At 39.9% G+C, this 13,001-nt stretch overlaps 1 protein-coding gene across 9 annotated transcripts in view; it reads right to left on the minus strand.

Moving 5' to 3' along the window:
* REV1 (REV1 DNA directed polymerase) overlaps positions 1 to 13,001 on the minus strand; it is a 91,661-nt gene that overhangs the window by 2,513 nt on the left and 76,147 nt on the right. For all 9 annotated transcript variants that reach the window (XM_040454018.1, XM_040454017.1, XM_040454020.1 and 6 more), the window contains 7 exons: positions 10,298 to 10,518; positions 9,861 to 10,033; positions 4,336 to 4,438; positions 3,044 to 3,197; positions 2,644 to 2,846; positions 1,206 to 1,439; positions 90 to 210 (listed from right to left, as the gene is read on the minus strand). In XM_040454018.1, coding sequence (XP_040309952.1) covers positions 90 to 210; positions 1,206 to 1,439; positions 2,644 to 2,846; positions 3,044 to 3,197; positions 4,336 to 4,438; positions 9,861 to 10,033; positions 10,298 to 10,518 — 1,209 coding nt within the window. The remainder of the gene's footprint in view (positions 1 to 89; positions 211 to 1,205; positions 1,440 to 2,643; positions 2,847 to 3,043; positions 3,198 to 4,335; positions 4,439 to 9,860; positions 10,034 to 10,297; positions 10,519 to 13,001) is intronic.

The following is a 13,001-nucleotide window of genomic DNA, read 5'->3' on the forward strand; positions in this document are numbered from 1 at the left end:
CATTAATCTGCTACAATAATCATACCCTACCAATGACCTCATTTCCCTCATCAGTTGTGTTACATGTCCCTTCCCACGCTTATGCTTACCAGATGCAGCAGCTGACTGCTGGTGAACGGCATTCTCTCCCTGCCTTTGTCTTTGATCATATGCTGCCTTCAGCTCCTTCTGAAGCTCAGCAGGAAGGGCAGCAAACACCTCAGGGTCCACCTAGTGGAAACGAGAAGGTTCAGAGTCAAACTTTGTTTTCAAATCATGCTTTTCTGATCTGTACAAATTCTTACTAGGGCCTCAATATTAAAGCTCATTAAATCCTCACAAGGTTTTAGGGTGAGAATAAGAAAATTCTGAGTAATAACTGACTTAAAAAAAAACACCCACTGCAGAAACACCAGGGCAAGAAACACCACTAAGAAATGAGAAGTGGGGCGCCAGAGTGACTCAGTCAGTTGAGCCTCTGACTCTTGATTTCGGCTCACAGGTTGTGAGATCAGGCTCAGCACTGACAGCATGGAGTCTGGTTGGGATTTGCCCTCTTCTCTGTGCTCCTCCCTTGGTTGCACGAATTCACTCTCTCAAAAGAACTTTAAAAAAGATGCTTCCCCCCGCCCCCACCAAAAAAAGAGAAGCAAACCCAAGAAAATAGGTTTACGTGTAGTATTTTTTTAAAAAACACCAAACTTAGATTGTGTTATTGTCTCTAGTCTATGATTATACATCTCCACCTAGCTATTTATTTTTTTAATGTTTATTTTTGATAGAGTGTGAGTGGAGGAGGGGCAGAGAGAGAGGATAACAGAGGATCTGAAGCGGGGTCTGGAGCTGACGGCAGAGAGCCCAACACAGGGCTTAAACTCATGAACTGTGAGATCATGACCTGAGCTGAAGTTGGACCCTCAACTGACAGAACCACCCAGGTGCCCTGCCTCCACCTAGTTATTTAAAATGTGGCCCAGTGGTCTTCCCTGGCCAAGAAAATAAGAACTGAATGTGTTTCTTACTTCTGGGTGGAAATTTTAAGCACCTACATACCATGTCCTCCTTCTCTGGGAGTCCATGTCCTTTAGATGATGTAGAAATGAGCCAGTGCCTTGGGCCCCAATGGATATGGGGCCCAAGAGCTACCATGAGTTTATGGTCCAAAGGAAAAGAAATGAGATCTGCCCAGAGCATATGTAGGGTGAAAGGTCCCTAATTTAACTGACCTGTGAAAATGCTGGCAGGGCTATGACATTGATTCCTGCATCACTGTTAGATTCTTGAGGTTCTGGTATTTGTAACAAAACTGTCCCAACTGGTTGTGGCAAAATTCCTGTATTACAGCCATTTACTGGCTCTTTCTTTTTGTCGCCATGCAGCTCTCCTTGCTGAACAGCACAAACTTGCTCTACTTGTTCCCGGAGATCAGGTGGAAGTGCTTCTAAAACAGACTGATCAAGCTATAAAATACCACATGAGTCTGAAGTTAAAGCATGTTCAGAGAGGAAGTGGTAGGAGTGTTAATGTAGCACTTTAATTTCAATTTGAACATCTCAGACAACAGGAGGCGCAGAGAAGCAGGATAGGAAAGGTAACCCCTCAAAGCAGCACATTTTTGGAATGTCTTTGGCTTTTTGCCATTGGGGCCTCAGTAGTAATGTGGAGTCTGGAGAGACCAGCATACAACTACGGGCAGTACCACTGGATGAGGCAAGTCCAAATATACTCATTGTATCTGTACTGCAACAGGGGCAGACAGAGCCTTTGTCAAACTTGGATCTCAGACCCCTCCCAAGGGCAGGGACAATGCCTATGGGGTACGTCACATTTTTGGAATGAATGGGACAATGGAGTCCTGGGTCAGAAGTTTACCTTTCAGACAGGAGACTATCTGCCCCCAAATACAAAACTTCTAGTTCTGACAACAGCAAGTTAGAAAAAAGGGATTGTAGAAACTAACTTTTCTTTGGCCTACATACCGGAATCCTATAAATTGGGTAGGCCAATCTTCTACTTTGCCAGGATCAACTATTTTTGGATAACTCAACAGCAACCGGGACCCAATGCCAGCTGATTAGAGCTGTCCCTTTCCCAGCCTCACAGCTGGCATGTCTGTTTCCTTCAGCCTCCTACTATTCAGTGAAGCATAGAAATGGACTTTCCCAATATATATTGAAGTGCTATCTTAACCTTACAAGGAGCAAAAATTCCAAAAGTATTTCACGTTTACAGCCCATACCAATGGAATTACTCGCTTACGTTAGGAAAATCATTCACTCTACAGAAAGGATGGTCTGCAAATGCTGCAAGAAAAACCTTGGACATGGGCCCCTACTGATGATCACAAAGCGATACTGCTGAATAGAGTGGAGTCCCTGTGATTATTGCTGCTACAAAGAGGTAGAGTGGCTACTGACGGGCAGTTGCAGAACTAGCTTTCATCCATGTTCTACAACTTGCAAGAGTCGCTGATCTTTGCAAAAGCACCACCTTTCCCCTAACCTGATTATTTCCCATATGGAGTTCTGTAACACCATGAGCTGCCTGTGATCTACCCTGACAAGTACCCTCTCCCCTTCTCGGCTATGCTGTTACCTAAAAATGTCATCCCTACTTTAAAACTGCTGTTGCACTTAAATCACAGTCAGAACTATAAAAATATACCTGGGAAGGTGATGGAACCTCAATACTCAGGTTAAGTCTTGATTTTAAACTGATGGGAGAATGTAGACCATTCCATTTCCCTGAAGACTCAGCTTTGCTAGTAACAGGATTGACACTTGATGTCAGATGTGTTGAAAAAGATGGCAAGAAAGTGCAATTTCTAGAGGCAGATGATATTTCCAGATCCATAGCAGCCAGAAATACTGAAAGTATAGAAAATACATACAGTAGCTTCTTCGTATCATCGGAGACAGGATGGCATGGATTACTTTAAGCCATTTTAAGTAAAACAAACCTATCGATTCATCATAATCCAGAATGTCCGTTTGTTTCTTAAAAAGTCACAGAGCCATGCCAGACAACTGTTGTATTAATAAGAACCACACTGATGCCCACTGACCTTCTTTGTGCTCCTCTTCTGTGGATTTCTTCGCTTTCTGAACCTGGAAGAGATCCAGGACAGAGTGTGACCCGCCAGGAAGAACTGATGGACGAGTGGGGCATGAAGAAGGGTCTGGGTTGGTCGGAACCAACTGATTCACGTGAATCCCAACCTAGAACCAGAGTTGAAAATGTGTTTCCAGGAAAACTAAAGCAAGAATACGAATTCAACTAAGCAAAATTCTCAGCTATTCCTTTTTAGAAAGATCTTCTAGATCTATTTCTATAATAAAAAAAGTATTCAAAGAGCCTTCTACATGATTTATTACAAAAACTGTATCTATACTAGCTAGTGAGCAGTTATTCACCTCAATCTTGGAGTATCCATTTCTATCTAAATATACTGTAATCTCTTCAGAATCAGAAAAATCCAAAAAAGTATAATACTATATCCCACTGAAGTTCTAATCAACTAAATTTTTAAGATTAAAAACAAAAGATCCTATAGGAACAGTCTACTTGCAACCTTACTTCCTTACCATTTTTCTGTTTTAAATGAAGAACTTTTCAAACAAGTGGGTTTGGGGAGTGGGATGAGCAGTGCTCTGGGTACACCATGGGCTCTCGAAGACTGTACCCCCCACCCCGCCCCACACTACCATAAAGCCTTACTGTAATAGTATTTCAGGGAGTTCTGATCATGTCTGGTTTAGTAATTCTTTAATCCTTCCACAGATACCACACCAATAACTGCCTTTCACTCACATATGAGCACACACACAACAGAACCTACAAAGGTTTATCCTTAAGAAAATTAAGGTTTTTACATTTTTTAATATCCTCTCACCTATCCATCCCAAAGGCATGTTTGTGGTGGTAAATTCTCCCTTCTAGAGCATCAACAGACACAGAATAAATTTTGGATTAAAAGGGACCTTAACGATATAAGTATTATTTGCAGTTCCACACTCTTCACAGTCCCATCTACCAATGAGAACCAGAAGCAGGATAATGTATGTAAAATAAGCCCTTGGTTAATTGAAAGACACTTGTAAAAATTCAAGATACAAAATTAGTGTAGGCAGAAAACAAAACGAAGAGCTTTCAGAACAAATTTGACTCTTCTCTGAAAAATAACAAAATCAGGTCAGAGGAGAAAGTCCAGAGTTTTGCACTTTCTATTCTGGTATCATATCAAAGAAGCTGAAAATCTCATAAACCCACTACCCACTGCCATGACCATTCTCAGATCAAACCTTAAGTGAGAAAAACATTACAGAAAGTCAGAATTTTAAAATGTTATATACTCACCCCTCTCATATCCGATATATTTAGTTTCATTGTATGAAACATGTTTAGTGTAGCTTTTCCAATTATCTTTGCACTATCTGTTGCCTGGTCAAGAGTTACAGTCCTGTAAATGACAGAATTAACTTTAACTGAGCAAAAGCTACATTCCATATATATTCACTAGTACCTCATGAGTATGGAACAGTTTAAAGAGATATAGGAAAGCTGTAAAGACAGTTACAAAAACAGTTTAAGTAATTAAGTAGTAAAGATAATCCTTAAAAATGAACACAAGAGTGGGGGGGGGGGGGGGGTCAAGGAAGCCAGTATAACAAATTAATTACACTGACAGCCAGGGTGTAAAAGAAAAACCATATAGAACACTGGGACTTTGAGTTACAGGCTAATGAAGACCTGGCCAACTAAAAATAAACTGGAAAACATTTTTTAAAAAGATGTATTTTAGTTAATGCATATACAAATACAAACATTATGTTGCAACCAAAGCATGAATATAAACATGAAGTTTTAGATTCCAAGAGAAGTCTTAGGTTCCAAGATTCTCTATGTTGAGGTATAAAAGATGAATCCCCTGTGTTTTAGTTCTTAATTCTACTTTTATCATGTCTGAAGTAAAGCCACTACATAATTTCAACATGTGAATGTGCATTAACAATTTCTTAGAGGCTCTAGAAATCAATAAAGAAATGCATGAACAACAATGACAAAGGAAACATGGTGGCACCCTGTCTAAAACCCAGCAGGACCAGAATAGATCTTTAAGAATTCTTAGATCTTTAAGAATTCTAGAAGAAAGGAGACTGCATTATTAGGTGCTAAAAACTACTTTTATTGTATTTATTTTCTCAGTACCATGAGGACATTATGTACACCCATGAAAGGTACCAGTTTTTTAAGGAAAATATTTACATTGATTTGTTACCTTAATTACATTTATTTAACACAAATAAATACAGAAGAACTTAAAAGCAAGGTTTTTAGCGGACTGGTGGTTTAAACACATTTATATTTCTCCTGAACACCACTTAACTATTTTGAAATGAGTTTTAAATGGCATAAACTCCTACAAAATCTAAACAGGAGAGGAGACAAGAACAGAGGACCAATGTTAACTGTAACTCACAACACTAAAAGCGTATCAGTAAGTATTAAGTTACCAAATATGCCTGCTAAATGCCTAAAGCAAGGCACCAACTTTAGATAAGCCAATTTATGCTACAGAACCTCAGAAACACTCAGTGATTAGAGGTGCCAGGTACCAGTGAAGGGGGCGAGGAGGGACCAAGAATGTGCACGTGCAGCAGACACATAGATCGCCCCTCCTCTGGGATTTTGTACACGCCAATGTCGATGCTGAGAGCCAGGGGACATCATGCATGGCCACGAAGAGAAGGAGGCACCTTGCTCAAAAGCAGCATACACTCTTCATTCCCACCTAGACTGCTCTTCCTATGGAGGAACCAGAATGCTGGCTGCCATCTTCACGCGTGCTCGCCCACTGTAGGCAGGAGATGGGAAGATTTCATGTGGGGCATGAAATAAGACAGATAGTTGAAGAAAACCTCCAATATAAAAGCAGTCAAAAGAGAAAGAAGGAACTTGAGAAACAAGTGACAAAGGGAATAGAAGACTATTTAAGAGATAAGAGATAATATTGCATCTGTGAAATAACAGATGCTATATTTAAATGTCCAAAGAATTTTTAAAAAATACTCAGAAGTTTAAACTGTTGGTAGAAATAATAAATTAATATGGACAAAGTACCTGGCACAAAGATAAAGACCAAACAAAATTCCAGAACCTGAGTTAAAGAGAAAATCCTGAAAGTTCCAGAAAGAACAGATCTGTAAAGAACAGGCAATCAGAATACTGGACTTCTCCAAAGTAATCACGAAAAAAAGGGGACAATGGAATCTTTAAATCAGGAGAAATAATTTCTAACTAGAAGTTACAACTTTTAAGTCAACAAAACTACTGAGCATTAGCACAGACAGGTTCAAAAACAATTTATGCCCATGAACTCTTTCTCAATAGACACTAGGATGAGGAGACCAGGGATCAACAGATCACAGAGAAGGGATACCCCAAGACTCCCACTTTATAGTAGGTCTTAAGCTAATCCTGATTGCATTTAGCTTGCTGGAGGGCCCCAAGTAAAAAGATCAAACCAGTTGATTCTGGTGTACTGAAACACACTAGGAGGGACTTTGGAGATAAACTCAATGGCAAATTCACAAAAAAAAGCCAACAAACAAAACAAGATGCTCAGAACTCCAGGAAAAACAAGTTCAACAAAAAAGGGAATGAGGTCACAGTGGACTATATGCTCATCCACATAGTGTGCACATGATCATAATAATGTTAACACTGCCTGGGGGCAAAGGAAATGTGCATACAGGGGAAACAGCAATAGGCAATGAAAGAGAAGTAGTGCAAGGGACTGTGTGTGTGTATAAAATTCAAATTAAAAATACATATACACAAAAGAACTCCAAGGGGGAAAAAAGTCTTTGCCCAAAGGAAAACTGTTAAGAGAAAATTTTTCCGCGTGATAATCAAGCCAAAGATCTCAACCTACATATGGCTCTTTGACATGCAATTTAAAATGGAACCCTTTCTCTTACAGTATTATAACCTATCAGAGTCTGCAAGGCACATGATTGCCATGTATCTTTTGATCAGGGCCCATTACAAGAGGTAACAGAATCATGGACTGTGGACTACCACTGCTTAACTCAGCCCAACATTACTTCAGTGGGGACTACAGCAGGCGCCCACAGCCTGTTTCTGTAAAGAACCAGAGAATGAATCGCCTGTGCTTTGTGGTTCCTCTCACATGGTCTTCACTCTTTACAAACTTTCATATAAGAATCATTCTTGGCTCACAAAGACCACATAAAAACAGGCCCAAGGATGGATATGGCCCACAGGAAAGAGTGTATCAACCCCTGAATTAGAGGAAATACAAGGTCAGTGTTATAATATTTCATAATCCCACACCTAAAGCCTTCCTCGGGCAGTTAGAACACTACCAAAATGTTAAGTTTAAGTTAATGGTTTATAACCGATCTGCATTTTGGTAACATTTATAAAATTACACTTGTTCTGATTCATCATGTGTTCTTTTTCATTATCATCTTATCCAAAGTTAGTATTTTAAGGGCACAGCAAAATGTACATTTTATACACAGGTGTTTTTTTTTTTTAACATTAAAACATTTTTTTTTTATTTTTTTTTTAAATGTTTATTTTTGAGAGAGACAGAGAGACAGCATGAGCAGTGGAGGGGCAGAGAGAGAGAGGGAGACAGAATCAGAAGCTGGCTTCAGGCTCTGAGCTTGAACTCACAAACTGTGAGATCATGACCTGAGGTGAAGTCAGATGCTTAACCGACTGAGCCACTCAGGGCCCCCCCCCCCCCCTTTTTTTTTTAATGTTTATTTTTGAGAGTGGAAGGGAGGGAGGGAGGGAGGGAGGGAGAGAGAGAGAGAGGACGAGCAGGGGAAGGGCAGAGAGACAGGGAGACACAGAATCTGAATCAGCCTCCAGGCTCTGAGCTATTAGCAAAGAGCCCGATGTGGGGCTCAAAACGACAAACCATGAGATTGTGACCTGAGCCAAAGTCGGACGCTTAACCGACTGAGCCACCCACCTAGGTGCCTCTACACAGGTTTTGAACTGTCCTGTGGTCACCAAACAAAGAGTCCTCATCCTGTTAGAGACAAACACTGAGATACCTATGGAAGAAACAAGACTGTATAGGAAATTCACTTCAAAATCACTGGGAGAAGGGGAGGAAGGATGGTATCAGAGGAGCTGACAGCAACTGTTGAGATCAGGTAATGGGTTCATAATAGTTGTACTATTTCTACTTTTAAATATGTTTAAAATTTTCATAATAAAACTTTTTAAGTTCAGAACAAAAATGGAACAAATACTAACAACAGCAAGGAGGTATGTGCTTACAAAAAAGGCTGAATATTATCCTTCAACTGGGGGGGCAGGGGGTTCAGTATAATTAATCCTAGTTTTTCTTACTGTTACATTTTTGGAGTACCTGGATTCTCCAAAAAGGATTAAGTGAAGGCTGATTTTCTTACTAAAATTAGACAGAGTGAGCCCCCAGGTACTGCTGATGCACCAAAATATACAATGCTAAGACATTTAAAAATGCATACATGACAAAAGGACACTCGACTGCCAGTTCTCTTTCTAAAGAAAAATTAGTTTTTGGATGATCCTTTTCATGTACCTTGTACAAAGCAAGTTCTAGGTTGCATTCCCAAGAAAGGTATTAATAAACTAGATCTGATTTTCTCATAGAAACCATGTGTAAAAAGATCACTCTATTCCACAGTTAGGGCCTCATAACCAACTTGTTATAGAAAAGACCACTAACACTGTATTTAACTAATACAGCATTTAAAATACGGATACATCAAAATGTTTATTAAAATAGGTTAAATACAGGAGCGCCTTGGTGGCTCAGTTAGTTAAGCACCCAACTCTTGGTTTTGGCTCAGGTCATGATCTCACGGTTTGAGTTCCCGTCCTATGTCAAGCTCTGTGCTGACAGTGCAGGGCCGGCTTGGGATTCCCCCTTTCTCTCTCTCTCTGCCCCTGCCCCGCTTGTGCTCTCTTTCTCAAAATAATAAACATTTAAAAAAATAGGTAAATATAATAAAGATTACCAACTACCTAAAAAGGTATTTTATAAACGTGTTGTTTAAAGTACAATTTATAACCCGTTTTCATGGTGAACAAATGCATGAATGATAAAGCTAGAATCTGCCTGTAATGGAGGGCAGTCCTCTTGTGACTTGTGGCAACATCACTATACACGCAAAGATAATTTCTATGGCAGGCATGAACTAACCCTTAACTTTTTTTTTTTTTTTTTTTTTTAACAATTCCTTATGTGTGGCTTTCAGAGTCAGAAGTCTCAAGGCTTTGGTTGATCTGACAGATAAAATATGGTGTACCATGTGTTAACAAAATGGCACACAAAATTAGGTATTTTCATATTTGTCACAAACTTCACAGGAAGTTTTATATTAGTGGCCCTCATATTTAATAAAAGGGGGTTTTAAATGCTTTCTACCAGTTTGGAGAGACTACAATAATCATTTCAGACACAGAAACTACACCTCCCTAAACAAAGAAAATGTCTCATTAAAATCACTTTCTGAATCACTGTACTGACCCTCACCCCTCCAAGACCCTGTCACAACTGTTGCCACAGTGGCAGGTCTTAGCCTTTCCCTTTCCTTCTGTCCGTGCACTGAAGTCAACAGCCTGAAGACCCTGCTGAAGGTCAGGCACACAGGTGCATGTGAGTAGCCAAACCTGAGGGCAGTGACACAGCTGCAATGGCCTTGGGCTGAGGCCCAGCGCTGCAGAGTACCAGATATCCTCTGAATTCAGAGATCTTTATTCATACTCTTGCTTGGTTTTCTTCATTTTCTATTAATTGTAATAACCTGCACCAAAATATCAATTATCCAAACTCTTTTAAATAAGCTTACCTAGTGATATTATCACAAATTCCATGGCCTCCAAATTTTGCAGTTTCTACAGGGGCCCCAGGCTTTCGTATCATGATTTTGAGCATCAGGCGTTTACCCTTCATGCCAGCAGCTTCAAGTCGTCGCTGAATTTCTTCTGAGAGATTCAGAAGAAAAGCTTCTGCTTCTTTTGGCTATGGAGAGACAAACACAGCAGATCTCCCATGTTATTTTCCTACATACCAAATAATTCTCAAGTATTTTCACTTTCAAAACCAAACATATATACTCTTTATATCCTGCTAAGTGTCTGTTAAAAACAAATATTCTGCAAGCCACGGAAGCAGCAAGAGTGTAAAGTCTTCACTTCAAGCATCAAGAGTCTACGGACTAGTTGGAGAGGGGGACTATGTGAAGAGATAAGAGTAAATGGATAAAACTCGTTAAGAGATCAGTACCTGGGTAAACCTTATTCCATAGTTGATCTCAGCTGAAATAGATTTTCTTTCCTTTTCAGTTCGAACTGGTCTATCATCCAAACCACGGCAGAACCTATAAAGCATCTGACCTGTTTTGGGACCAAATTCTTTTTGGAGTTTTGCCATTGTCATATACTGCAAGTCTCCACAAGTTTTAATTCCCAAAGATGTCAACTTGGATTCCATTGAACGTCCAACTCCTAGAAAAGGAGATATGTATAGTTCTATAATTCTGCACATAAACCATTAAAAACAATTCAGCAATGTTAAAGAACTATTATGCACCCAAAAAACTAGTTTAAAATAATTTCTCTTAAAATTTTTAAGTGACATAATTGAAGCATCTCAAAGATTCAAGAATTTTTTAGCGCAACTGCTAGTAAAGGTATTTCTAGAAACTACTTCTCAATCTGAGTTCTACATATAGGTGAACCTTCTCAAATATGTGTAACTAGGTAAGTTCTCAAAGGAATGCTATCTTTATTACTGAGTAATATTAGGATTTCCTATTCACAGAATCAACTAATGAAGTTACAGACCTATTTAAACAGGTCTACAGTATGACCTACAGTATGACCTAGTGGGACTCCAAGTGTTAGGAATTCTACCATGATTTCTGTGACAGCCAAACCTCTCGACACTTTCAGCCTCACTTGCTATGAATGGAAACTAAAACGAGAACCTTCAACGTAGGTCCGAAACTACAAACATTATTGCTGTCATACTGGACAAAGTGACCTGAGGATGAAGGTTCCTAAGCAAACAAAGTGGCAGCGGGGACAAGATAGATTTCTTCTGTCAACAAAGACGATCTCCCTGAAAAGGTCTCAGCTCTCCTGCATGCAGCACAGTCCCTGTCTCCTTCTCTTCCAGATGCAAGGTTTGAGCCTCACCTGGAGGATACTGATGAGTTGTCACTCTCAATTTGCCCAAGATCTTAACAAAGGTACACATATCTAAGAGAGATATTTAAGAGTAACCTAGGAAACTAAAATTCTTGTCACAATGGCTCTGCACCATCAAATCAGTAATTTCCACCAATGAGAAAAAGACTGTTTCTGGTCTTCTGTAGGAGCTTGGCGGAGAGCTCAGAGTGAAGTCTGCTATGTTCTGCTCATTACTTGATTATCATTCTTCCAGTGTCTATTCTCTCAATGGTCTTTGGCAGAAGGACAACTGGTCTAGTCCAGGCTCTGCCAGGAGAACTTCTTTGAAGCAGTTACCACGGTTAGGAGGCTGCCAACTTTACAAGAGATCTATGGCCATGGAGGTGGGAAAAGTTATTCCCTCCTGAAGTTAGATGAAAGGTGTTAAGGGTGCTGCCTCCCATCAGTGCCATTTTAAAGTTCAAGTAAGAACGGAGAACAAGAAAGAATACCAGAGTCAGCTTTAACAACAACAAAATCTACCAGAGGAGTATCATTCACAAAAAGGTGAAATTCTAAGTGAAACCTATCTGAGTATTTTTCATGATGGGGAGGAGAAACTCAAGAAAGACACTAAACTGGCCAAAGTCACACATGACACACTATTCGTGTTCCCTCGGAGAACTGGAGAGTTGTTGATATGTTCTGACTTGCAAAATCAGCAAGAGGCAATAATCCTGAATTAATTCTATGTGTGCTGGGGTGTGGCAGTGGGAAAACCTACTGTTTCTGAACAGTATTTTCAATACAGCAGAACAGATTATTAGCCAGTAGGTACAAAAGAAAAGCTATCATATTAAATATCACCAAATTAACTACAGTCAACCTAATCTAAGTACACTGTCCCTCTAGGGAAAAACAAAAGACCCAGTCTGCTGCAAGCTTACCTAATGAAATGGAATGGCCCTGAAGTTGAACAGGAGAGAGAAGCATGTGGGGGCGGCAGCCCACCTCTAACCCCTACCATACTGCGTGGGGAGGAAAAATTAATCAGCACCAAAACCCTAAGAGGACTGCTAGTTTAACTGACTGCATCATGTATTTGAAAGGAAAGGAGACACCTCTAAGGACAAAGTAATAGGGTCTTGAGGCTCAAACTGAGTGCAGCCACCTAGAAAGGAAAGTGAAAGAAAATATGCTAGCCTAGAACCAAGTGAGAAGAGGAAAAAAAAAAAAAAAAAAAAAAAGAGATGTGGAAGCTCCCGGTCCAGCCACTGGGACAAAGACTTGTTATCTGTCCTTGAAGCATAACTATTATTCTAGATTAAAAACAGCCAGTAGTATCTCTTCCCCTGGCATCCAGACTTGGCACTGACAGTGCCATAGAAGAATAAAGTTTTCACCGTCTAAATTAACACTGTTTAGGAGAACTTTTTGTGATGATGAAAATATTATCTGTGCTGTCTAATACAGTAGGCACTTGCCACATGTGGCTATTAAGCACTGAAATGTGACTAGTGCAGATGAGGAAATGAATTTTATTTGACTATAATTAATTAAATCTTAAATCTTCCTAGCTTCACTTAGTTACTGGTTCCCATATCAGAACAGCGCACATCTTTATGTACACCTACATGTTCATGGTGTTTCTCTAAGAATGGCATGAAGAGATGGCAACCGCAGGTTGGGTGCTCAAACCCAGGTGCAGCAGGTCCTTCAGTTAAGGGCGCACACATAAGGTGAAAAGCCTTGCAAAGATCCAAAGAACTCAAAGAAGTGGCTATTGTATTCAAATAGCTGTTGGAGACAATCCTTTC

This window comes from Herpailurus yagouaroundi, unplaced genomic scaffold (genome assembly GCF_014898765.1).
Source record: "Herpailurus yagouaroundi ecotype Mexico unplaced genomic scaffold, PumYag 210, whole genome shotgun sequence".
Taxonomy (NCBI): Eukaryota; Metazoa; Chordata; class Mammalia; order Carnivora; family Felidae; genus Herpailurus; species Herpailurus yagouaroundi.